The sequence below is a fragment of the Bidens hawaiensis genome, unplaced genomic scaffold (assembly GCF_021521415.1).
Source record: "Bidens hawaiensis isolate Kalapana, Puna unplaced genomic scaffold, B.hawaiensis_p1.1 tig00034580_1, whole genome shotgun sequence".
NCBI classification, from domain to species: Eukaryota; Viridiplantae; Streptophyta; class Magnoliopsida; order Asterales; family Asteraceae; genus Bidens; species Bidens hawaiensis.
In genome coordinates this window covers 102,431-129,976 of record NW_027505326.1, presented here as the reverse complement: position 1 = coordinate 129,976, position 27,546 = coordinate 102,431, and the positions used below count along the sequence as shown (strand labels likewise).

The 27,546-nt window shown below is 36.2% G+C and overlaps 3 protein-coding genes and 3 pseudogenes across 4 annotated transcripts; all 6 read right to left on the bottom strand.

Moving 5' to 3' along the window:
- Window positions 1–995: 995 nt before the first annotated feature.
- Window positions 996–5,143, bottom strand: LOC143612403 (pectinesterase-like; annotated as a pseudogene). Its single transcript, XR_013149937.1, has 3 exons — window positions 4,656–5,143; window positions 3,447–3,943; window positions 996–1,687 (listed from the first exon to the last, which is right to left on the bottom strand). The product of XR_013149937.1 is annotated as a pectinesterase-like (transcript).
- Window positions 5,144–7,032: 1,889 nt separating this feature from the next.
- LOC143612402 (pectinesterase-like) lies at window positions 7,033–10,442 on the bottom strand. The gene is made up of 3 exons (XM_077086395.1): window positions 9,897–10,442; window positions 8,847–9,348; window positions 7,033–7,724 (listed from the first exon to the last, which is right to left on the bottom strand). Exons 1-3 carry the CDS (start codon window positions 10,440–10,442, stop codon window positions 7,033–7,035), a joined length of 1,740 nt encoding a protein of 579 aa, XP_076942510.1.
- Window positions 10,443–12,067: 1,625 nt separating this feature from the next.
- On the bottom strand, window positions 12,068–14,836 carry LOC143612425 (pectinesterase pseudogene; annotated as a pseudogene).
- An 846-nt stretch (window positions 14,837–15,682) lies between these two features.
- On the bottom strand, window positions 15,683–16,174 carry LOC143612424 (pectinesterase/pectinesterase inhibitor U1 pseudogene; annotated as a pseudogene).
- Window positions 16,175–18,088: 1,914 nt separating this feature from the next.
- LOC143612406 (pectinesterase-like) lies at window positions 18,089–21,491 on the bottom strand. The gene is made up of 3 exons (XM_077086396.1): window positions 20,946–21,491; window positions 19,898–20,399; window positions 18,089–18,780 (listed from the first exon to the last, which is right to left on the bottom strand). The coding sequence occupies exons 1-3, from the start codon at window positions 21,489–21,491 to the stop codon at window positions 18,089–18,091; spliced, it is 1,740 nt and encodes a 579-aa protein (XP_076942511.1).
- Window positions 21,492–24,188: 2,697 nt separating this feature from the next.
- LOC143612423 (putative F-box protein At1g32420) lies at window positions 24,189–25,350 on the bottom strand. Its single transcript, XM_077086410.1, has 2 exons — window positions 25,056–25,350; window positions 24,189–24,814 (listed from the first exon to the last, which is right to left on the bottom strand). Exons 1-2 carry the CDS (start codon window positions 25,348–25,350, stop codon window positions 24,189–24,191), a joined length of 921 nt encoding a protein of 306 aa, XP_076942525.1.
- Window positions 25,351–27,546: the final 2,196 nt, after the last annotated feature.

The window sequence follows — 27,546 nt, the reverse complement described above, 5'->3', positions numbered from 1 at the left end:
GTAATGAAGGATTTTAGAGATTTAGTAGATCTTAAATTACGAGGATTAATGTGGGAGTGACAAGTGACAAAATATTGTAAGTTTTTATTAGAGATCGGATAACGAGTCTACACTTTTGGCTTATACCTTCGTAGAAATTTGGCTTTATGCCAGAGGGACATGGTAGTCATTCTGTATCCAGAAGGAAATTAACTACAACTTTACAAGGGAAAGAATGTACGAAAACTTGTTTTCAAGTTGCTTTGTGATTTACAGGTTCAGTGTTGATGGATCGTGTGAAACATGTTGGACGGGAAGCGAATTTCAACATGGAGAAAACCTTTGTGCCTACTTACAAACTTTACAAGTGTAGAAGGGAATATCCAGTCAAATGTAGATATTTTTCTCGTAACTATCATGAAGCCATTACCTTCGAACTGATATTCCACTTCAAGGAACTATATAGAGGACATTGATCAGTCAAAAATATAATAATATATGTTATAAAAGGGTTAGTGGGTTGTCTTGTTTAACTAAACAAATTAGTGGGTTGCTTTGTTTAACTAAACTAGTTAAAACATGTCAACTTGAATATGACCTGTTTAATCTAGCAAATCAACTAAGCATAATCTGTTTTTAAAAGGGCAAGATATGCAAACCCAAAATCTGATTACCATTATGTCGTGTTCTTGTTTCGAAAATTATCACCACTAGTATTTATGTACTTTATTCACGAACATACAATACAAAATAAATACCGAAAAAGTAAACAATCTAAAACTCAAGAACTCATATAATGATAAAATAGAGTGAAACTTATTATTCTATGAATGAAGTTTATATATCTTATTACAAACATATTGTTATATACTTATTGCACATTTGATAACACAAGATGGGGGCAAAAAACATTTTCCTACACACACAACACACTTTAAATACTTAACAATAATCCATGAATTAATGTCAAATGTTTATTATCACAATGTAACAACAATTATTTGACATACACAACATCACAACCCAAGAGTGAAAGGAAAACCTGTACTCCCTAACCAATCACCACCGAAAATAAAATTCCCAACGGTAAATCCTTGAGCTTCTGAAACATTCGTAATCACCCGGTACTCGGGCCACGTCACTCTGCTAGTCGTATTCGCCCCCACCCCAGTATTTTGATACTCACCATAATACAATGTAGCAAGCGCAAAATCCCCATCCCATGGGAACCATCCCGCGGGGTTTATTACATCACTTATATCCGTTTGCATCACAACAGTTCTCGAAAAGTTACGCCAAGGACGCCCTAGGTACGACGAAAAGTTTGCTTGCACCGCTTGTAAATCGGAAGTGGCTCCAATTGTTGATCTTTGAATCACAATCCCCGTGTTTTGGTTTGGGTCGCTTCGGCCTTGGGCCGTGACCATGTTCCTTTGCCTTGGGTTTGATCTACGGGCACGGATGTCACAATTTTGCAAAACGGCTGCAGCATTGCCGAAAATGAAGTTAACTGTGTCAGCTATGTAACAGTTGACATAAAACTGACGGTTTGAGTGGACATAAAGAGTGTCTTGGTATGCTATCATACCACATCGGTAGAATGCTGAGAGATCTGATCCGACTCGTAGGGCCACTCCTTGTTGCCCGTTCGGTCCTGCTGTGTTTTGAAAGGTTATATCGCGGGCTAGGAATCCAGAGCCCACCGCGGCTACATGTAGACATGATTAGGTGTAAGATTAGTGTCAATAACGATGTTTTAACAATATGAGTAAAATATTTATAGAGAAAATGAAATCTTTGTCAAGGTTTAAATGCATAATGAAAAAAAACATTTTTATATAATAGATTTGCTTCATTCAAATTGACTACTTTGGAATTTTGGATTTTCATAGGTGGTTTAGAGTTATGCTAACTTACTATGTAACTAGTTAGTTTGCGACTAATAGGAGTGAAGTCGAAGAATATGTTTGTGTGGCTAGTATAAGCTGGCTACGTATTACGGGAGGTGTGGAATGACCACGTAAACGCTACGTATACATCACATAAGCAATCGTGGGCTTAGCATTTCACATCAAAACATGTGATGTAGTGAGATAAAATGTGAAATGTAATGGTGAGGTGACGAAAAATTGTTAGTCATGTTATTAATTAATAATAAATAAAAATTAAATAACAACCACCGACACCCACTACCAGCCTCACATCTGCTCCTTTCATGTCATGTTTTGTGTCCCAGCTGTTGGAGTGACAGGGCTTAGCGCCCTCTCACCTTTGCTAAAACACATGTCCTAGTAAGCAAACTTATTTGATGACGTGTCAAACAACTTGGATAAAGAAATGAAATCTTGCAAAATCACATCAACTTAAACATAACATATGCAATTTATTCATTTAACTATCAATAAACAATATATCTAAGTTACTTTATATTACGAATTATTTAATGTTTATATTAAGGGGAAATCTTTAAAATAAACATTTTAACAACCGTCTTTCAACTTTACTCATGATTTTAACATAATACCTAAAATAGTCATTCTAATCCGTCGGATTTGATGGAAGCACCATAACTGCTGACAAATATCTACTTTGCAATATTAATCGAGAACGATTTATTATGCAAAACTTGATGTGATTTGTTAGTCAAAGTAGCAAACATTTTCAAAGATTCGATGTATCCATCCAACTGTCCAAGTTCACTAGCGTAGCAAACCAATCCAAAAAAAATTCCAAATTACTCTTAATCATTGATATAAAAAATATCAACCGGCTGAATTGGTAATACTGGATTTCACATATCAAGCTGATATTTTTAACCAGGTATGGTATTTTTGGACTGTTTGTTAGAATATCGAACTAACGGTTTTTTTTCCACCCTAAAATATCGGTGTTAAGCCCAAAAGATTTTTATATTTTGCGACCCATAATTTTCAAAAATTACCTTTAACCCATAACTTTCAAAAATTACCGGTTCACCTGCTGAACCATTTTTTAGCCCAATCCAATATAATAAGTTAATTAAACCCTGGTTCTTAAAACATTGCTATTAATTATATTTTGTAAACATAACTAGAGGCGGGCAAATAAATCGGTTAACCGAATCGACCCGGAATTCGAACCGAAACCGATTAGCAGAAACCAGTTTGGAACCGAGTAAAACCGTAGGTTCGGAACCGGTTTGTAATTTTCTCCCCCAAAACCTGTTCCAACCCGGTTAACCGAACCGATACCAGCAAAAACCGGTCAAATCCCGAACCGAAACTGATCAAAACCCGAACCAAAACCGATCGTACATAGTCAAGAAACCAGTTTCAAGTTTCAACCCGAACCGAACCCGGCCATAAACCGGTTTTGACTTTTATTAACCAAATAGAACCGGTTTCAACCTGAACCGAATTTGAGTTTTAAACCGATTTGTACCCCTCTAAACATAACTATTTAACCATAATTAGTTAAATACCACTCACCGACAGTAGCAGAATTAAACGTAGTACTGTTGGCGGCAACACTTCTATTAGCAGTAATAAACGTTGTACTTCTTCCAGCACCCAAAAACATCAAGTTCTGTTTATTACTTGCAACATCCACATTTTCCCTATACACTCCTGCCGCTATTCCAATCACATATCTACTAGAACTTCGATTCGGAGCGGCCGCAACGGCTGCAGACACCGTTGTAAAGTCCCCACTCCCGTCCGCAGCCACTACCACGTCAGGTGTCACGGTTCCTGACTGTAGGAGCCTTCGGTCTCCAGCCGACAACCACTCGGGCCAGTTTTCGTCGTTGTTGTTGTTTTCGCTCATTAGTTTTCTTGTGTTTGTGTTTTTTGATTCGTTTGTTGTGTTTGTGCTGGTCATGTTCTTGATCAAGGCTAATGAGTTGCTACACATTTTTTCGGCGTTGGTCTGGCTGTCGATGGTCCCTGTCGTGTTTGCCGTGGGAGAATCCGTCGATGCATGTTTCCTGATAGAATTGATCAAAAGACGGGTCGTGTTACACCTACATAGCTACACTACCCCCATCTGATTTCACGTCGTCAAATGACACTATTCCACAAAACACTCAATCGGCCATTTTGGGAAAAAAAATTGAAAATTATTTGCCAGAATAATTCAAATGACAATATTCTACAAAACACTCAAACGGCCATTTTGACAAAAAAAAAATAAATTAAAATTTGAAAATCATTGGCCATGTCATTTGAACAATATTCGAACGACTGCTTTGATTATAGAGGTCAATTTTTAAAAATTATTGGTCAGAACGACCGTTAGGCCAGAATCTGGACCTGACTGTAGACGATCAAACTTGAGAATTGAAAACCTTTGGTCAATACGACCGTTTGACCTCTACCAAGACGGTCAAATTTTAAAAATTATTGGTCAGAACGACCGATTGGTCAGAATCTGGACCTGACTGTAGACGGTCAAGCTTGAAAAATGAAAACCTTTGGTCAAAACGACCGTTTTGACCTCTATCCAGACGGTCAAATTTTAAAAATTATTGGTCAGAACAACCGTTTGGTTAGAATCTGGATCTGACTATAGACGGTCAAGCTTGAAAACTGAAAACCTTTGGTCAAAACGACCGTTTGACCTCTATCCAGACGGCCATTTGAACGATGTGGGATTAGATGTCTGACGGTATGTTAGTAGCTAACCCTTTGGGTATTTACCTGGTTGGTTATAGTAGTGCTCATAAGAGTAATTATGTCATCAACAAGCCGACGATTTCCATTTTACCTATGATATGTTTTCAGGTGACCTATGACTTCGTCGAGCTCTTCCAATGTATCAGCTACCATCTCCAAACAATCCTGCAGAGCGATTTTCCCACGTGTCGTGAGATTCGTCCTAGCCGTAAGATTCTTTATGATCAAATGATTCTTTTGGATCCTATCTTTCGTTTGATTAATAGCCAGTTCGACCACATCTTTAGACGTTTTAAGTTTCCCAGTAATATCAGGGACGCTGGAAAGCGTGGAGTAGCATAATTCCGGATGGAGGGTGACACTACACGATGATTTCACGATGTTGTGAGTCGCTGATTCTCTTATGTTATCGGATGTAGCAGCCGCAATAAGCAGGATTGAAGCGAAAACTATGAAGAATATATATTTTTTCGTGACGGAATCCGGCATTACTCCAAGGAAGAGTTGCTTGATCATTGCTTGAATGGATTTGTAGGAGATATTGTGATCAATAGTTGGTGTTTGGCTGTTTGCATTTTTTATGTATATATGTAGTTGTACATGTTTTATTATATGTGGATCATCTTGTACCTACTATAGTTAGAATCATTGAAAAATATCCATAACAACAATAATGCTTTTAACTTATTATCATAAGCTTACAACTTTTCATTGTCACAATAATTCCTACAGATTTTTGTATTAAGCCTGCAAATAATTTTCAAATTATGAATATTATTTGAGGAGTAAAACATTAATTATATGTATGTCCTTGTAATAAATACTTTGAATTTTTATTCTACAAGGATATCGGATTTTAATAATTCAAACTTTGTCTTATTGACAGCGTTAAGCCAAACTTTAAAAATGTACCACAATAGTTCTACGTTTCAACCTATTGGCCGCCAACGAGCTTTTCATTAACTGGGTTGGGTCTCGTTAGTTTTTTTATGGCGTGGATGATGATGTGTACGATGATGTGACAAAAATAGTGATATGAACTGCTTATGTAGTAAAAAAATAATTTTAAATTAAAATTAAAATATTCTAACCAAAATAAATGAACGGAACTACTTTTCTAACAAAAATAAACGAATCGAACCACTTTTTTTTAACAAAAAGAAAGCGAATTGAACCAATTTTTTTAACAAAAATTAACGAACCAAGCAAATTTTTTTAACAAAACTAAACGAACTGAACAACTTTTTTAACAAAAATAAACGAGCAGAACAACTTTTTTTTAACAAAAATCAACAAACCGAACCACTCTTCTTTTGATCTCATAGATATGATACCTTACTTACCTTAACTATCTAAGTCATTGCATGAATCGAGGAAGATTATAAAAATATACTTGCATTTGGAGCTGGTGTGCTTAATATTATATGTTTTTGTTTTACTTTTCCGACAATATTTGATTTCAATTTTAAAATCCTATAGCGTTCTCTTTGTTCATCTATTCTGTTTGCTCAGTTTTACCTCGGATATACATATACTCTTTTGTTGCGAAGCTTCTTGCATTACACGGATATTGAAATTACGAGTCTTTGATCGCATCATCGATAGATCTGACGTTATTCGTATACGTATTGCTGTCTTCCATAACATTCGTTATAGTACTGAAACTAAAAAAACAAAATTGACATTCGGTCAATTTACGTCGTATTCCTTGCTGTACAATAGCTAAACAAAGAAACCAAAAAAAAAATGTCTGCAACCACTAAAGTGCTGTCAAGTGACCCGATATAAGGCCCTGCGACTTCAAAGTTATCTTTTATACTATACAATATATATAATAAAATGAACCGAACTGATCCGATATTTATTGTGGGAGTGGATGACATAAAAAACAAATGTGTGTTAGGTCGCATTTACTAATATTTATTCGGGGCTGATGTGATACAAAGTTACGGGCTTCAATAAATTGGCAGGAGCCCACAAGAAAGGAGCATGGCCATCCGAGAATTGTTAAAATATTTCGAATCAAAGGCCAGTAAAAATATAAACCTTAAGTATAAAATATAAATTCGATAACTTAAATTAAAAAAAAAATAATATAATAGTAATTTTGATTTCTTTTATTAAAAATGGGTTCTTTTATTAAAAATACAGTTTTTTTAAATATACATATATATATAAATATATAGTTTTTCTTTTTTACGATTTTCGGGCCTGTCTAGGAGATCGGACCTGGGACCATCAACCCCCCACCCCCACCCCACCCAAATCAGAAACGCCCCTGGAAAAGAGTCTATATACATACTGCACTCAACAATAAACCATGAATTAACGTCAAATGCTTATTAGCAGAATGTCACAATAATTCAAACAATTTATTCGACACCAACGAAAATGTTACACGCTACAACCCGAGAGAGTAAGGAAAACCCGTGTTCTTTAACCAACTACCACCGTCAATAAAGCTTCCGGGGGTAAAACCTCGAGCTTCCGAAGCACTAGTAATCACCTTGAACCCCTTCCACTTCACTCTTTTTGACGTATCTGCCCCAGCCCCGTTGTTCTGATACTCACCATAATACAATGTATTAATCGCAAAGTTCCCGTCCCAAGGAAACCATCCTTCCGGATGTATCACATCACTTATTGTCGTTTGCATTACAACCGTTCTCGAATATTCCTTCCACGGCCGCCCTAGGTATGTTGGAAAGTCTTTTTGTACCGGTTTTAAATCCGACGTGGCTCCAATTCTTGATTTTTGAATCACAATCCCAGTGTTTTGGTTTGGGTCGGTTCGGCCTTGGGCTGTGACCATGTTCTTTTGTTTTGGCCCGGGTTTGCGGGCATGGATGTCGCAATCTTGCAAAACGGCTGCAGCATTGCCGAAAATGAAGTCAACTGTGCCGGCTATGTAACAGTTGACATAAAACTGACGGTTGGTGTGGACATAAAGGGTGTCTTGGTATGCTATCATGCCACATCGGTAGAATGATGACTTGTCTGACCCGACCCGTAGGGCCACCGCTTGTTGGCCCGATGGTCCTGCTTTGTTTTCAAAGGTTATGTCACGTGCTAGGAATCCCTCACCCACAACAGCTGCTTGTACATATAAATAAGTGTGACATTAGTATGACAATGATGCTTCATCAATCAAGATATAAATGTAGAATAGAAAAATCATTGCTAACTAAATTAGAAATCATTTTATTTGGTTTCAATGTTTCATTTCTTATTATGGTTGATAAAAAATATAAAATGTTTAAGCATAAGGTTGCTTTAAAAATTAAAAAAATCAAACTTAAACGATCATTATAACAAAAAAAATGCTGGACATTCCACAAAACACTCAAACGAGCGTTTTGACACAAAACAAAAAAAAAACTTTGAAACTTATCTAATTTCATATAAAAAAATTCAGACCATCGTTTTGACAAAAAAAAAAAAAAGAAAGAAAAGAAAAGAAAAGAAAAAGTCAAACTTTGAAAATTATTGGTTAGAATAACCATCTAAAAAATGTCCGGATGACCTTTCTGACCATAATCGATCATTTTAACAAAAAAATGTTGGACGTTCCACAAAACACCCAGACGAGCGTTTTGACAAAACAACATCATACTTTGAAAATTATCTAATTTCATGTAAAAAATGCAGACGATCGTTTTGACCAAAAAAACTAGAAAAGAAAAAAGAAGTCAAACATTGAAAATTATTGGTTAGAGTAACCGTCTGAAAAATGTCTGGATGACGTTTCTGGCCATATGGGAGTTAGACTTTGAAAATTATGATTAATAAATAACGTTTAAGCATATGGGTTGTGTTATAGCTGCATGTCTACATCATCCACAGACGGTTGTTTTGACCATAAAAGTCAGACAATCTACAAAACAATCAGATAGTCATTTCGAAAGAAAAAAAAAGTCAAACTTTGAAAATTATTTGATTTCACATCGTAAAGTTAGACGGTTGTGTTGCCAAAAAATAATAAAAAAAAATCAAACTTTGAAAATTATTGGTCAGAACAACCATCTAAACAATATCCGGACTGCCGTTCTGACATAAAAGGAGTCAAACTTTGAATATTATAGTTTAAAACGGCATTTGGCCAGAATCTGAAGTTCTGAATCACCATTCTAACCTAGACAGTCAAACTTGATAAACTTTTGTTTTAAACAGTGTAGGATTAAATGCCAGATGGCTATACGCTAAGCAACTACTGACCAACAGTAGCCGAATTGAAGGTGGTACTACCGCCCGCAACGCTTCTGCTTGCCGTGACAATCGTTCTACTTTGTCCAGCACCCAAAAACATCAAGTTCCACTTATTACTCGGGACCTCAACGTTTTCTTGGTACACCCCTGCCGCTATTCCAATAACATGTCGTTTTGAGCTTCTAGTTGGAGCAGCCGCAACGGCTGCAGAAATCGTTCTAAAGTTGCCACTACCGTCCGCAGCCACAGTCACATCAGGTTTCACAGTCCCAGACTGCAACAATCTTCTATCGCCTGCGGACAACCACTCGGGCCAGTTTTCAGCATTGTTTTCATTCATTAATTTTCTTGTTTTTGTCTTGAATTGGTCTGCATTGTCTGTATCAGTCAAGTTTTTTATCAAGGCCAAAGAATTGCTGCACATCTTCCCGGCATTGGTCTCACCGTCAATTATTGATTCGCGCAGGGTCCTTTCGTGTTTGTCATGGGAGAATCCATCAATGCATGTTTCCTGATAATAGAATTGGTTAGCAAAGAATGGAAAAAAAAATAATTATGATATTATTTATTTTTTTTGTTTTTCTTACTAACAGCAAATTTTTCGCCCCGAAATCCCATAACCTTGCTAGGATTGGAACCGCCGTTTAAGGGTGTGCACAGTTCAGTTTGGGTCAGTTTTCGATTAATACAAAACCAAAATTTTAAAACCGTTCGGTTTTGGTTTGAGTTCAGTTCAGTTTTGATTTTTCTGGTTTTGTCATTTGAGCTTGAAAATTTTGCACTGGAAATAAAGAATTTGTGTCTAAATCATTTTGTTATTAGTTTAATAACTAATTTATTATTTTACATGTGGAATAAAATATTTGACTTGCACGTTTATTAAATTCTTATAAATTATTTAAAAAAAGTAAAAATGAAAATTTATAAATCAGGTTCGGTTCCGTTTTTTGGTTTTTTATTACATGCAAAACTAAAACCGAACCATAAGTTTAGTTTTTTACAAAAAAATAAAACCAAATTGCTAGACCAATAGGTCATGGGTATTATTTTTGTACTTACCTGGTTGGTTATAGTGGTGCTCATAAGAGTAATTATGTCCTCAACATGTCGGCGAGTTCCTTTTTTCGTAGGATATGCCTTAAGGTAACCTATGACTTCGTCGAGCTCTTCCAATGTTTCGGACACCATCTCCAGACAATCATGAAGAGCGATTTTCCCACGTTTCGTGAGATTCGTCCTAGCTGTAAGACCCTTTATTATCAAGTGGTTTGTTTGGATTCTCTCTTTTGTTTTATTAATAGCCAGTTCAATGAAATCTTTCGACGTTTTGACCTTTTCAGTAATATCAGGGTCGCTAGAAAGCGTGGTGTAGCATAATTCGGGGTGGAGAGTGACACTACATGATGATTTCACAATGGTGTGAGCAGTTGATGCTCTTAAGTTGTCGTACGTAGAGCTAGAGGACTTGGAGTTATTAACTCCAGCCACAATGCTGATAACAGCCGCGATAAGTGCGATAAGTAGGAATGTAGCAAAAACTGTTAAGAAGATCTTTTTCTTCTTGCTGGAATCCGGCATTACTCCGGAGAAGAGTTGCTTGAACATTGCTAATTTTGTGTGTGGTGGAGCCTAAGGAGTGAATGAATTTGTGTGGGTACTCGTGAATAGTAATAGGAGCTAATGGTTTTTGGTTGTTTGCATTGATGGATATTTGCATTTGGGCATGTTTTTTGTGTGGCTTCTCATTGCCACAATAATTCGAGTCATTGAAAAATATGAAAATGTTATGAACACCGACACTTTTGTGTGTATGACACATTTTCATTATTGTCACCAACACCGACACTTTTGTGTGTATGACACATTTTCATTATTGTCACCAACACCGACACTTTTTTGTGTATGACACATTTTCATTATTGTCACCAATTATTAACTCTTGTCCCCTCCTCCCAATAGTATATAGAACAGTTCTTTTGATATTATAAATACCATGTATCTTGATAGATTTAATGCATTAGTAAAAGTTTATATTCTTATATTTTCCTTATTCCATTGTTTCTTGTTAACTCCAAGTCTCATATATTACTCTTATAAGCTTGTTATAGTTAGGGCTAATATTATAACAGAAAACCCTTTTTTAGCGTATTATCAAAAGCTTACAAGTTTTCATTTTCGCTATAATTGCTACAAATTTTGTATTGTATTTATTTGAGGTGAGAAACTGTTACACCTAATTCATAAGGTTCCATATGAGTCGTATAGGAGCATCTGCCACATTTTAAACACGGGCTGTATGAGTAACCTTGGTTTTTACCACCTTTAATGTTATGCAAGTTGTACAAAGGAACCTATTTCGTGATTTTGTCCAAGTTGTAACTACGATATATGCTAGTCAACCTAGAAAATCGTGGTTTACTTGTGCATACAACTACAGTGAGAATTTGTTATGCGTGCACTTATTGCTTGAATGCTGTTTAGTTAAACTACTATATGCATCAAGTTTTTTCACGTCAAAAAGAGTTTTAAGTGGCATGTATCTCGGTTTTGAAAATAGTTCATTTGTGTTCGCATGTTTCGAGTCTCAAAGCCTCGTTTTAGGGTCTTTTTCCTTGGTAACGCCTACCAAAAATCTAAGTCTATCATTTTATAACAAGTTCGTGTCTACAATCAGTTCGTAAACCTTAAGAAGTTTAATTATTTACTTTTATTTTAACGAGCCGTTTACCTCGAGCTTCGAATGTACCAAGCTTATCAATATGGGTTTTACCGCCAAAACCAATCTTTTCCAATTTCTTCAATCAGTAGCTTTGTTTAAAGAGAGGTTCGGTCATGCGCTTTTGAAGACAACTAAAAATCAATGTCTAATTTGTAGCAGGTGTCGCTCTCTGGTTGTTTGGATGGTGGGCACACCATAATGTTCATGATTTTTTGAGCCAAAAGGCGGCGTCTAAGCCTTAGCCATCTCAATTGACGGAGCTAATGTGGCGTCTTATAGTTGGCTGAAATTAAAAGAACTAGTATTTGGTAGGCTCATGGGTTGTTTCGAACCCACCATCTAAGCCATTAAGAGGCTGGCTGATTAAGAGGCTCCATTCAACACACAAGATGGGGGCAAAAAAACATTTTCCTACACACACAACACACTTTAAATACTTAACAATAATCCATGAATTAATGTCAAATGTTTATTATCACAATGTAACAACAATTATTTGACATACACAACATCACAACCCAAGAGTGAAAGGAAAACCTGTACTCCCTAACCAATCACCACCGAAAATAAAATTCCCAACGGTAAATCCTTGAGCTTCTGAAACATTCGTAATCACCCGGTACCCGGGCCACGTCACTCTGCTAGTCGTATTCGCCCCCACCCCAGTATTTTGATACTCACCATAATACAATGTAGCAAGCGCAAAATCCCCATCCCATGGGAACCATCCCGCGGGGTTTATTACATCACTTATATCCGTTTGCATCACAACAGTTCTCGAAAAGTTACGCCAAGGACGCCCTAGGTACGACGAAAAGTTTGCTTGCACCGCTTGTAAATCGGAAGTGGCTCCAATTGTTGATCTTTGAATCACAATCCCCGTGTTTTGGTTTGGGTCGCTTCGGCCTTGGGCCGTGACCATGTTCCTTTGCCTTGGGTTTGGTCTACGGGCACGGATGTCACAATTTTGCAAAACGGCTGCAGCATTGCCGAAAATGAAGTCAACTGTGCCAGCTATGTAACAGTTGACATAAAACTGACGGTTTGAGTGGACATAAAGAGTGTCTTGGTATGCTATCATACCACATCGGTAGAATGCTGAGAGATCTGATCCGACTCGTAGGGCCACTGCTTGTTGCCCGTTCGGTCCTGCTGTGTTTTGAAAGGTTATATCGCGGGCTAGGAATCCAGAGCCCACCGCGGCTACATATAGACATGATTAGGTGTGAGATTAGTGTCAATAACGATGTTTTAACAATATGAGTAAAATATTTATAGAGAAAATGAAATCTTTGTCAAGGTTTAAATGCATAATGAAAAAAAACATTTTTATATAATAGATTTGCTTCATTCAAATTGACTACTTTGGAATTTTGGATTTTCATAGGTGGTTTAGAGTTATGCTAACTTACTATGTAACTAGTTAGTTTGCGACTAATAGGAGTGAAGTCGAAGAATATGTTTGTGTGGCTAGTATAAGCTGGCTACGTATTACGGGAGGTGTGGAATGACCACGTAAACGCTACGTATACATCACATAAGCAATCGTGGGCTTAGCATTTCACATCAAAACATGTGATGTAGTGAGATAAAATGTGAAATGTAACGGTGAGGTGACGAAAAATTGTTAGTCATGTTATTAATTAATAATAAATAAAAATTAAATAACAACCACCGACACCCACTACCAGCCTCACATCTGCTCCTTTCATGTCATGTTTTGTGTCCCAGCTGTTGGAGTGACAGGGCTTTGCTAAAACACATGTCCTAGTAAGCAAACTTATTTGATGACGTGTCAAACAACTTGGATAAAGAAATGAAATCTTGCAAAATCACATCAACTTAAACATAACATATGCAATTTATTCATTTAACTATCAATAAATAATATATCTAAGTTACTTTATATTACGAATTATTTAATGTTTATATTAAGGGGAAATCTTTAAAATAAACATTTTAACAACCGTCTTTCAACTTTACTCATGATTTTAACATAATACCTAAAATAGTCATTCTAATCCGTCGGATTTGATGGAAGCACCATAACTGCTGACAAATATCTACTTTGCAATATTAATCGAGAACGATTTATTATGCAAAACTTGATGTGATTTGTTAGTCAAAGTAGCAAACATTTTCAAAGATTCGATGTATCCATCCAACTGTCCAAGTTCACTAGCGTAGCAAACCAATCCAAAAAAAATTCCAAATTAATCTTAATCATTGATATAAAAAATATCAACCGGCTGAATTGGTAATACTGGATTTCACATATCAAGCTGATATTTTTAACCAGGTATGGTATTTTTGGACTGTTTGTTAGAATATCGAACTAACGGTTTTTTTTCCACCCTAAAATATCGGTGTTAAGCCCAAAAGATTTTTTATATTTTGCGACCCATAATTTTCAAAAATTACCTTTAACCCATAACTTTCAAAAATTACCGGTTCACCTGCTGAACCATTTTTTAGCCCAATCCAATATAATAAGTTAATTAAACCCTGGTTCTTAAAACATTGCTATTAATTATATTTTGTAAACATAACTAGAGGCGGGCAAATAAATCGGTTAACCGAATCGACCCGGAATTCGAACCGAAACGATTAGCAGAAACCAGTTTGGAACCGAGTAAAACCGTAGGTTCGGAACCGGTTTGTAATTTTCTCCCCCAAAACCTGTTCCAACCCGGTTAACCGAACCGATACCAGCAAAAACCGGTCAAATCCCGAACCGAAACTGATCAAAACCCGAACCAAAACCGATCGTACATAGTCAAGAAACCAGTTTCAAGTTTCAACCCGAACCGAAACCGGCCATAAACCGGTTTTGACTTTTATTAACCAAATAGAACCGGTTTCAACCTGAACCGAATTTGAGTTTTAAACCGATTTGTACCCCTCTAAACATAACTATTTAACCATAATTAGTTAAATACCACTCACCGACAGTGGCAGAATTAAACGTAGTACTGTTGGCGGCAACACTTCTATTAGCAGTAATAAACGTTGTACTTCTTCCAGCACCCAAAAACATCAAGTTCTGTTTATTACTTGCAACATCCACATTTTCCCTATACACTCCTGCCGCTATTCCAATCACATATCTACTAGAACTTCGATTCGGAGCGGCCGCAACGGCTGCAGACACCGTTGTAAAGTCCCCACTCCCGTCCGCAGCCACTACCACGTCAGGTGTCACGGTTCCTGACTGTAGGAGCCTTCGGTCTCCAGCCGACAACCACTCGGGCCAGTTTTCGTCGTTGTTGTTTTCGCTCATTAGTTTTCTTGTGTTTGTGTTTTTTGATTCGTTTGTTGTGTTTGTGCTGGTCATGTTCTTGATCAAGGCTAATGAGTTGCTACACATTTTTTCGGCGTTGGTCTGGCTGTCGATGGTCCCTGTCGTGTTTGCCGTGGGAGAATCCGTCGATGCATGTTTCCTGATAGAATTGATCAAAAGACGGGTCGTGTTACACCTACATAGCTACACTACCCCCATCTGATTTCACGTCGTCAAATGACACTATTCCACAAAACACTCAATCGGCCATTTTGGGAAAAAAAAATTGAAAATTATTTGCCAGAATAATTCAAATGACAATATTCTACAAAACACTCAAACGGCCATTTTGACAAAAAAAAAATAAATTAAAATTTGAAAATCATTGGCCATGTCATTTGAACAATATTCGAACGACTGCTTTGATTATAGAGGTCAATTTTTAAAAATTATTGGTCAGAACGACCGTTGGGCCAGAATCTGGACCTGACTGTAGACGATCAAACTTGAGAATTGAAAACCTTTGGTCAATACGACCGTTTGACCTCTACCCAGACGGTCAAATTTTAAAAATTATTGGTCAGAACGACCGATTGGTCAGAATCTGGACCTGACTGTAGACGGTCAAGCTTGAAAAATGAAAACCTTTGGTCAAAACGACCGTTTTGACCTCTATCCAGACGGTCAAATTTTAAAAATTATTGGTCAGAACAACCGTTTGGTTAGAATCTGGATCTGACTATAGACGGTCAAGCTTGAAAACTGAAAACCTTTGGTCAAAACGACCGTTTGACCTCTATCCAGACGGCCATTTGAACGATGTGGGATTAGATGTCTGACGGTATGTTAGTAGCTAACCCTTTGGGTATTTACCTGGTTGGTTATAGTAGTGCTCATAAGAGTAATTATGTCATCAACAAGCCGACTATTTCCATTTTTCCTATGATATGTTTTCAGGTGACCTATGACTTCGTCGAGCTCTTCCAATGTATCAGCTACCATCTCCAAACAATCCTGCAGAGCGATTTTCCCACGTGTCGTGAGATTCGTCCTAGCCGTAAGATTCTTTATGATCAAATGATTCTTTTGGATCCTATCTTTCGTTTGATTAATAGCCAGTTCGACCACATCTTTAGACGTTTTAAGTTTTCCAGTAATATCAGGGACGCTGGAAAGCGTGGAGTAGCATAATTCCGGATGGAGGGTGACACTACACGATGATTTCACGATGTCGTGAGTCGCTGATTCTCTTATGTTATCGGATGTAGCAGCCGCAATAAGCAGGATTGAAGCCAAAACTATGAAGAATATATATTTTTTCGTGACGGAATCCGGCATTACTCCAAGGAAGAGTTGCTTGATCATCGCTTGAATGGATTTGTAGGAGATATTGTGATCAATAGTTGGTGTTTGGCTGTTTGCATTTTTTATGTATATATGTAGTTGTACATGTTTTATTATATGTGGATCATCTTGTACCTACTATAGTTAGAATCATTGAAAAATATCCATAACAACAATAATGCTTTTAACTTATTATCATAAGCTTACAACTTTTCATTGTCACAATAATTCCTACAGATTTTTGTATTAAGCCTGCAAATAATTTTCAAATTATGAATATTATTTGAGGAGTAAAACATTAATTATATGTATGTCCTTGTAATAAATACTTTGAATTTTTATTCTACAAGGATATCGGATTTTAATAATTCAAACTTTGTCTTATTGACAGTGTTAAGCCAAACTTTAAAAATGTACCACAATAGTTCTACGTTTCAACCTATTGGCCGCCAACGAGCTTTTCATTAACTGGGTTGGGTCTCGTTAGTTTTTTTATGGCGTGGATGATGATGTGTACGATGATGTGACAAAAATAGTGATATGAACTGCTTATGTGGTAAAAAAATAATTTTAAATTAAAATTAAAATATTCTAACCAAAATAAATGAACGGAACTACTTTTCTAACAAAAATAAACGAATCGAACCACTTTTTTTTAACAAAAAGAAAGCGAATTGAACCAATTTTTTTAACAAAAATTAACGAACCAAGCAAATTTTTTTAACAAAACTAAACGAACTGAACAACTTTTTTAACAAAAATAAACGAGCAGAACAACTTTTTTTTAACAAAAATCAACAAACCGAACCACTCTTCTTTTGATCTCATAGATATGATACCTTACTTACCTTAACTATCTAAGTCATTGCATGAATCGAGGAAGATTATAAAAATATACTTGCATTTGGAGCTGGTGTGCTTAATATTATATGTTTTTGTTTTACTTTTCCGACAATATTTGATTTCAATTTTAAAATCCTATAGCGTTCTCTTTGTTCATCTATTTTGTTTGCTCAGTTTTACCTCGGATATACATATACTCTTTTGTTGCGAAGCTTCTTGCATTACACGGATATTGAAATTACGAGTCTTTGATCGCATCATCGATAGATCTGACGTTATTCGTATACGTATTGCTGTCTTCCATAACATTCGTTATAGTACTGAAACTAAAAAAACAAAATTGACATTCGGTCAATTTACGTCGTATTCCTTGCTGTACAATAGCTAAGCAAAGAAACCAAAAAAAAAAATGTCTGCAACCACTAAAGTGCTGTCAAGTGACCCAATATAAGGCCCTGCGACTTCAAAGTTATCTTTTATACTATACAATATATATAATAAAATGAACCGAACTGATCCGATATTTATTGTGGGAGTGGATGACATAAAAAACAAATGTGTGTTTGGTCGCATTTACTAATATTTATTCGGGGCTGATGTGATACAAAGTTACGGGCTTCAATAAATTGGCAGGAGCCCACAAGAAAGGAGCATGGCCATCCGAGAATTGTTAAAATATTTCGAATCAAAGGCCAGTAAAAATATAAACCTTAAGTATAAAATATAAATTCGATAACTTAAATTAAAAAAAAAATAATATAATAGTAATTTTGATTTCTTTTATTAAAAATGGGTTCTTTTATTAAAAATACAGTTTTTTTTAAATATACATATATATATAAATATATAGTTTTTCTTTTTTACGATTTTCGGGCCTATCTAGGAGATCGGACCTGTGACCATCAACCCCCCACCCCCACCCCACCCAAATCAGAAACGCCCCTGGAAAAGAGTCTATATACATACTGCACTCAACAATAAACCATGAATTAACGTCAAATGCTTATTAGCAGAATGTCACAATAATTCAAACAATTTATTCGACACCAACGAAAATGTTACACGCTACAACCCGAGAGAGTAAGGAAAACCCGTGTTCTTTAACCAACTACCACCGTCAATAAAGCTTCCGGGGGTAAAACCTCGAGCTTCCGAAGCACTAGTAATCACCTTGAACCCCTTCCACTTCACTCTTTTTGACGTATCTGCCCCAGCCCCGTTGTTCTGATACTCACCATAATACAATGTATTAATCGCAAAGTTCCCGTCCCAAGGAAACCATCCTTCCGGATGTATCACATCACTTATTGTCGTTTGCATTACAACCGTTCTCGAATATTCCTTCCACGGCCGCCCTAGGTACGTTGGAAAGTCTTTTTGTACCGGTTTTAAATCCGACGTGGCTCCAATTCTTGATTTTTGAATCACAATCCCAGTGTTTTGGTTTGGGTCGGTTCGGCCTTGGGCTGTGACCATGTTCTTTTGTTTTGGCCCGGGTTTGCGGGCATGGATGTCGCAATCTTGCAAAACGGCTGCAGCATTGCCGAAAATGAAGTCAACTGTGCCGGCTATGTAACAGTTGACATAAAACTGACGGTTGGTGTGGACATAAAGGGTGTCTTGGTATGCTATCATGCCACATCGGTAGAATGATGACTTGTCTGACCCGACCCGTAGGGCCACCGCTTGTTGGCCCGATGGTCCTGCTTTGTTTTCAAAGGTTATGTCACGTGCTAGGAATCCCTCACCCACAACAGCTGCTTGTACATATAAATAAGTGTGACATTAGTATGACAATGATGCTTCATCAATCAAGATATAAATGTAGAATAGAAAAATCATTGCTAACTAAATTAGAAATCATTTTATTTGGTTTCAATGTTTCATTTCTTATTATGGTTGATAAAAAATATAAAATGTTTAAGCATAAGGTTGCTTTAAAAATTAAAAAAATCAAACTTAAACGATCATTATAACAAAAAAAATGCTGGACATTCCACAAAACACTCAAACGAGCGTTTTGACACAAAACAAAAAAAAAACTTTGAAACTTATCTAATTTCATATAAAAAAATTCAGACCATCGTTTTGACAAAAAAAAAGAAAGAAAAGAAAAGAAAAGAAAAAGTCAAACTTTGAAAATTATTTGTTAGAATAACCATCTAAAAAATGTCCGGATGACCTTTCTGACCATAATCGATCATTTTAACAAAAAAATGTTGGACGCTCCACAAAACACCCAGACGAGCGTTTTGACAAAACAACATCATACTTTGAAAATTATCTAATTTCATGTAAAAAATGCAGACGATCGTTTTGACCAAAAAAACTAGAAAAGAAAAAAGAAGTCAAACATTGAAAATTATTGGTTAGAGTAACCGTCTGAAAAATGTCTGGATGACGTTTCTGGCCATATGGGAGTTAGACTTTGAAAATTATGATTAATAAATAACGTTTAAGCATATGGGTTGTGTTATAGCTGCATGTCTACATCATCCACAGACGGTTGTTTTGACCATAAAAGTCAGACAATCTACAAAACAATCAGATAGTCATTTCGAAAGAAAAAAAAAGTCAAACTTTGAAAATTATTTGATTTCACATCGTAAAGTTAGACGGTTGTGTTGCCAAAAAATAATAAAAAAAAATCAAACTCTGAAAATTATTGGTCAGAACAACCATCTAAACAATATCCGGACTGCCGTTCTGACATAAAAGGAGTCAAACTTTGAATATTATAGTTTAAAACGGCATTTGGCCAGAATCTGAAGTTCTGAATCACCATTCTAACCTAGACAGTCAAACTTGATAAACTTTTGTTTTAAACAGTGTAGGATTAAATGCCAGATGGCTATACGCTAAGCAACTACTGACCAACAGTAGCCGAATTGAAGGTGGTACTACCGCCCGCAACGCTTCTGCTTGCCGTGACAATCGTTCTACTTTGTCCAGCACCCAAAAACATCAAGTTCCACTTATTACTCGGGACCTCAACATTTTCTCGGTACACCCCTGCCGCTATCCCAATAACATGTCGTTTTGAGCTTCTAGTTGGAGCAGCCGCAACGGCTGCAGAAATCGTTCTAAAGTTGCCACTACCGTCCGCAGCCACAGTCACATCAGGTTTCACAGTCCCAGACTGCAACAATCTTCTATCGCCTGTGGACAACCACTCGGGCCAGTTTTCAGCATTGTTTTCATTCATTAATTTTCTTGTTTTTGTCTTGAATTGGTCTGCATTGTCTGTATCAGTCAAGTTTTTTATCAAGGCCAAAGAATTGCTGCACATCTTCCCGGCATTGGTCTCACCGTCAATTATTGATTCGCGCAGGGTCCTTTCGTGTTTGTCATGGGAGAATCCATCAATGCATGTTTCCTGCTAATAGAATTGGTTAGCAAAGAATGGAAAAAAAATAATTATGATATTTTTTATTTTTTTTGTTTTTTTTTCTAACAGCAAATTTTTCGCCCCGAAATCCCATAACCTTGCTAGGATTGGAACCGCCGTTTAAGGGTGTGCACAGTTCAGTTTGGGTCAGTTTTCGATTAATACAAAACCAAAATTTTAAAACCGTTCGGTTTTGGTTTGAGTTCAGTTCAGTTTTGATTTTTCTGGTTTTGTCATTTGAGCTTGAAAATTTTGCACTGGAAATAAAGAATTTGTGTCTAAATCATTTTGTTATTAGTTTAATAACTAATTTATTATTTTACATGTGGAATAAAATATTTGACTTGCACGTTTATTAAATTCTTATAAATTATTTAAAAAAAGTAAAAATGAAAATTTATAAATCAGGTTCGGTTCCGTTTTTTGGTTTTTTATTACATGAAAACTAAAACCGAACCATAAGTTTAGTTTTTTACAAAAAAATAAAACCAAATTGCTAGACCAATAGGTCATGGGTATTATTTTTGTACTTACCTGGTTGGTTATAGTGGTGCTCATAAGAGTAATTATGTCCTCAACATGTCGGCGAGTTCCTTTTTTCGTAGGATATGCCTTAAGGTAACCTATGACTTCGTCGAGCTCTTCCAATGTTTCGGACACCATCTCCAGACAATCATGAAGAGCGATTTTCCCACGTTTCGTGAGATTCCTCCTAGCTGTAAGACCCTTTATTATCAAGTGGTTTGTTTGGATTCTCTCTTTTGTTTTATTAATAGCTAGTTCAATGAAATCTTTCGACGTTTTGACCTTTTCAGTAATATCAGGGTCGCTAGAAAGCGTGGTGTAGCATAATTCGGGGTGGAGAGTGACACTACATGATGATTTCACAATGGTGTGAGCAGTTGATGCTCTTAAGTTGTCGTACGTAGAGCTAGAGGACTTGGAGTTATTAACTCCAGCCACAATGCTGATAACAGCCGCGATAAGTGCGATAAGTAGGAATGTAGCAAAAACTGTTAAGAAGATCTTTTTCTTCTTGCTGGAATCCGGCATTACTCCGGAGAAGAGTTGCTTGAACATTGCTAATTTTGTGTGTGGTGGAGCCTAAGGAGTGAATGAATTTGTGTGGGTACTCGTGAATAGTAATAGGAGCTAATGGTTTTTGGTTGTTTGCATTGATGGATATTTGCATTTGGGCATGTTTTTTGTGTGGCTTCTCATTGCCACAATAATTTGAGTCATTGAAAAATATGAAAATGTTATGAACACCGACACTTTTGTGTGTATGACACATTTTCATTATTGTCACCAACACCGACACTTTTGTGTGTATGACACATTTTCATTATTGTCACCAACACCGACACTTTTTTGTGTATGACACATTTTCATTATTGTCACCAATTATTAACTCTTGTCCCCTCCTCCCAATAGTATATAGAACAGTTCTTTTGATATTATAAATACCATGTATCTTGATAGATTTAATGCATCAGTAAAAGTTCATATTCTTATATTTTCCTTATTCCATTGTTTCTTGTTAACTCCAAGTCTCATATATTACTCTTATAAGCTTGTTATAGTTAGGGCTAATATTATAACAGAAAACCCTTTTTTAGCGTATTATCAAAAGCTTACAAGTTTTCATTTTCGCTATAATTGCTACAAATTTTGTATTGTATTTATTTGAGGTGAGAAACTGTTACACCTAATTCATAAGGTTCCATATGAGTCGTATAGGAGCATCTGCCACATTTTAAACACGGGCTGTATGAGTAACCTTGGTTTTTACCACCTTTAATGTTATGCAAGTTGTACAAAGGAACCTATTTCGTGATTTTGTCCAACTTGTAACTACGATATATGCTAGTCAACCTAGAAAATCGTGGTTTACTTGTGCATACAACTACAGTGAGAATTTGTTATACGTGCACTTATTGCTTGAATGCTGTTTAGTTAAACTACTATATGCATCAAGTTTTTTCACGTCAAAAAGAGTTTTAAGTGGCATGTATCTCGGTTTTGAAAATAGTTCATTTGTGTTCGCATGTTTCGAGTCTCAAAGCCTCGTTTTAGGGTCTTTTTCCTTGGTAACGCCTACCAAAAATCTAAGTCTATCATTTTATAACAAGTTCGTGTCTACAATCAGTTCGTAAACTTTAAGAAGTTTAATTATTTACTTTTATTTTAACGAGCCGTTTACCTCGAGCTTCGAATGTACCAAGCTTATCAATATGGGTTTTACCGCCAAAACCAATCTTTTCCAATTTCTTCAATCAGTAGCTTTGTTTAAAGAGAGGTTCGGTCATGCGCTTTTGAAGACAACTAAAAATCAATGTCTAATTTGTAGCAGGTGTCGCTCTCTGGTTGTTTGGATGGTGGGCACACCATAATGTTCATGATTTTTTGAGCCAAAAGGCGGCGTCTAAGCCTTAGCCATCTCAATTGACGGAGCTAATGTGGCGTCTTATAGTTGGCTGAAATTAAAAGAACTAGTATTTGGTAGGCTCATGGGTTGTTTCGAACCCACCATCTAAGCCATTAAGAGGCTGGCTGATTAAGAGGCTCCATTCAACACGTATGTAAATCTAACCAGATAAGAGGCTCCGAAACTGATTTAGAGAAGGTTTCCTTTTAGTGAACTAAACACACTTTGGTTTGACCGATTCAACGGTAAACAGTCCCTGAAAAGGAAGGACTATTTTGATTTTGATTTTTTTTTTTATTAAAGTGACTATTTTGTTTGGTTATTTTGCATAAAATGTTGCTTTTGCTGGGTCCTAAGCCCAATGGGCCGCTGCAGTTTATTTCAGCTTGCCTAATTTTATTCTTTACTTCATATATATTGGTTTTGAACTTACAAGAGCATCGTCATGTTAGTCATATTTTATATTCCTTTATCCATTCCTTCTAACTAAGTTATTTTAGGGGCCGTTTGGCAGCCACTTAACAGTCATTAAGAGACTACCTCTTGGCTCATAATCTCTTAATGGTTAAAATGTTACCTCTTAACCATTCAGACTTAAGGCTATCTCTTAACCATTAAGAGATAGGCTCTTAGTAACTATGAGAACCTCTTTTCAGAAAACGTACGAGTCTTCACCACTGGTCTTCAAGTTGGCTAAAGCCAGAAATACAACAAAGACTAAATTCGAACATGCAATCTTTGCTAGAGGAACTCAAATATTTATGTCAACTTACTTTACCAAGTTATGTTAAATTGATAATTGAAAGGCCTAATAAACTCTTCACATTTCTAAACTGCAAGTTACATTCAAATTGAAAACGAACCACTTCAAGGTCAACAAAGCTAGAATCTTTTTAACCAAACATACAAAACTAAAAATCTGATGTGCTACTTAAATCAAAGCTGCACATAACTGCATTGATCCAAAACTTTTATGACTCTGCTTGTTCTGGATTGGATTAAATAATAATAATAATAATAATAATAAAATCATCAAGAATCCATTCAAACTTCCAAATAGTAGCAAAGTAGCTGACAGATTTAAAATCAAGTTCATGGAAATTTTCTTCCAAGAAAGACAAGCATTAATCTGTTTAAAGCAACAGGAAATTGCAATTCAAAATCAAAACTTAAAAAACATAAATTTAGTTCTGAAAACGCGGGGTGATGAAGGGCATACCAAATATAAAGTGATGAACGTTATGAAACCATATCATCTTGAAACTTGAGGATCATCTTATATTGCACCTCAAACTTTATACTTTGCTTGTATCAATCCAAGGCCTTTTGTTCTTAACATTCCACTTAATTTAAAACACTGTTATAAACCTTAAGATCTTGCTGATCAAGCAAAAGTAGTGTTTCCATGTAGGGATACGTTGAAAAAACCATACATCAAGATTATCTATGCGTTTTGAGTTGGGCTTGTAAACAGCAAGTTGTTCACAGCCATATGGCCCATATCTATTTGAAATTTCAATTACAGGTTCACCACTCCTCCGAAATCCCACTACTATAGCATCTATTTCTGGTGTAATAGTGAATAGCTTTGTAAACGATTTTAAATCACCACCCCCCATCAACCATACATCGAGACCTGAATTTTCAAAATCATCTTCTTTTCCCATAACAAGAGACTCTCCTAGCTTATACATGGTCAGAGACCAAACAATATTTGTTAAACTATCTGGAAAGGTTATTTCTCTAAATTCTTCGCTCGTCATATCAAATGAAATCATCATATTATAATGAAACACTCCATCATCGGGACCCCTATCGGCAGCAGGCCAATAAAAAACTCCACCCACAATTACCTCATTATGGAGGACAAAATGAATTGATTTACAAGGGAGATTGCCATACGACCTTCTCCAAACCTCAGTGCTTAATGTAAAAATCTCAACCTCGGGAGGTTGGAAGCTACGGTTTCCATACCCTTCGTCATGTAACGATCAACATATGTAACCTTGACAATCTTAAGGTCATTAGTCTTACGACAAACCCCAAAACCTATAGCACTTCCATAAATACGTCATATGACATCAGGCACAACAATAGCAATAGCTTTTCTAATTGAAATATTCCAAAGAACAACTGTACCACCCTTCAGATAGCCATAGGAGTTAGTGCGGCAGTACAAACAGATCAAGCCGTCAGAGCAGCCGACCATCTCAGGCCTTGCAGCCTCTTAACCAACGTGGGAAGAGTCAGGGAAACTAATGTCTGTTGGTGTAAAGTGTCATCATCAATAAGTGAAACATATTTTTTCTTATAATCATAATCAGGGTAGTCATACTTTACTAGTAGATGATGCACCTGAGCGTGGTGGCCGTTGTAATGCTTAATAATAAAATCTGTGCTGCCGATGAGAGACTTCCATGTTTTGGAGACCGACCGGAATTGAATCAACGATTTGACAGGAAGCCTTTTGATGATTTCCTCTTCGATTTCGAGTGGTATGTTGTCTGACATTTTGATTTGTGATTATGGGATTTCTAGGGTTTACTTGTGTGTTGTGGCCGCTATATAAAATCAGATTTCCATTGAGGGCATCAACGAAAAAATAATCATATTTAATATCTTGTTAATTTTATATTTTTATTTAAGACAGTATTTGGAAAAAAAAAAACAAATTAAACTATTGTGCCATATTTTGCATGAGAATCAACACTCGGATTAGGCATTGTTAACATCACACCCTCATCTTGTTATCTTATGTGCTGATCCTGTGCGATACCAATTTGAAGGACTGGAATGACGAACAGTGGCGAAGCTTGGAATAAGACAACCGGGGGGGGCTCAGAATGTATACAAAATTTCATAAACGAAGAGGGCCATGCGCAAATATTCGGCCGAAAACGACTAAATTTACACTATGTATAAAAAATTTCTGCCAAAAAAGACTAAATTTTACCCTACGTATTAAAATTTTCAGCCGAAAACAGTTAAATTTACACTGCGTATAAAAAATTTCAGACGAAAACGGATAAATTTACTCTATCGCGTAAAAATACAGGGGGGCCGGGTCTAAGCAACCTTCGCCATTGATGACGAATACGAAAAGTATAACAGTAGTACGAAAATTCTCATTGAGCAATTTGGTAAAGATCTAAACTTCAAGGGGTAATTTAGATTTCTTGTAGTCTTTCGTCTTATGTATAGAGAAATCTTTGAAAAGAAAAAGGTATATGCATGACCGAATTTGATAGCATTTCGTACTAATAAGGACGTGAGTGTTCTAGAATCTACATATTAAAATATGAGCATCATAGTTCAAATTTAGGATAAAACTTATCACTATTGGGCCTTGTATAACCCGGTTTATACGAATGAACCTGATCCTACTTGATATTTTTTAATTATTTGAATAGTTTTTATTTACTTAAATAACTAGTTTCTATATTTTTCACTCCTTTCGATATTATTCTCGAATATGTTTTTTAAAATGGCTATGTTTTTCATGTTTTTAATAAAATAACTAACGGGTAATCATCTGTGTTTTGCGGTGGGTCAATTTCACACAACATGTATACAAAAGCACATTAAAATAAAAGATAAAAAAAAAGCAAGTGTAAAGTCCATTGGGAATCGAAAACAAATACGGATGATTAAAAAACAAATGTTGTGCGAAAGGAGTGAAAAAACAAAAATTAGTAATCAAAAAGCGAGCGAAAACTACAAGTATTATGCGAAAACTTGGGAGTTCACCATGAGAAAACAAAAACTACACAAGTTGTTGGAAAGCGAAAAATACTAAGCGGAAGGCCGAAAACTGTCTACACAACGTAAAAACTCAAAGTTAGTTTTGTATATATTGGTCTTTTGTTCACTTTGCTCACTTATTGTAATCCCACATTGTCAAATATTCTCTGTAATAATGTTTGGTTATGAAATGAAGGAAACAATGTTTATTTAGCAGAAATTTAAAATTTGTTTCTTAATTTTATTTTTGCTTTATACTGGTTTTGAAGACTAAAAGGGCATTGTCGTCATATTTCAAAATTTCGCTATATTCCTTCTTAGACTATACATATTTGGTATATTAGTTTTTATTAATCTCAGCTGACATCTTTTGGTCACCACCGGTCCAAACTAACGAATTGGCTGCTGACGGTCCCAACTTTTAACGCATTTGTTCCTAACGGTCTGCGATTAACAGAATTCTAGCGTCGTTAGTTTCAGGTCGTCGGAAAAACGTTTTTGGATTGAAAACTCAATTTTTCCCAAAAACTCAACATTTTCGTCCCAAACATCTTGGTAACTTTGTATCGGACCTTTAAGAACTTTTTTCTAGTAAAAGCCTCAATTATTGAGGTCGCAGGAAACCCTAAAACCATCATCGGAATCGGTTGATGGTGCTCAAGCAGTGGTAGCTGGTTGGTGGTGAGTCAATTGTCGGTGGTTGCGGTGTTCAAATAGCGTTTTCCGGCAACAAATTTGACTTTTCCGGCCAAAAACGTTTTTCCGACGACCTGAAACTAACGGCATTAGGATTCTATTAGTCGCGGACCGTTAGGAACAAATATGTTAAAAGTTGGGACCGTCAGTAGCCAATTAGTTAGTTAATACCGGCAGTGACCAAAAGACAACAGTTGAGATTAATAAAAACCAATATACCTACATATATTTTGGAAATCATGAGAACCTGTAATCAGAAAAATCCACTGG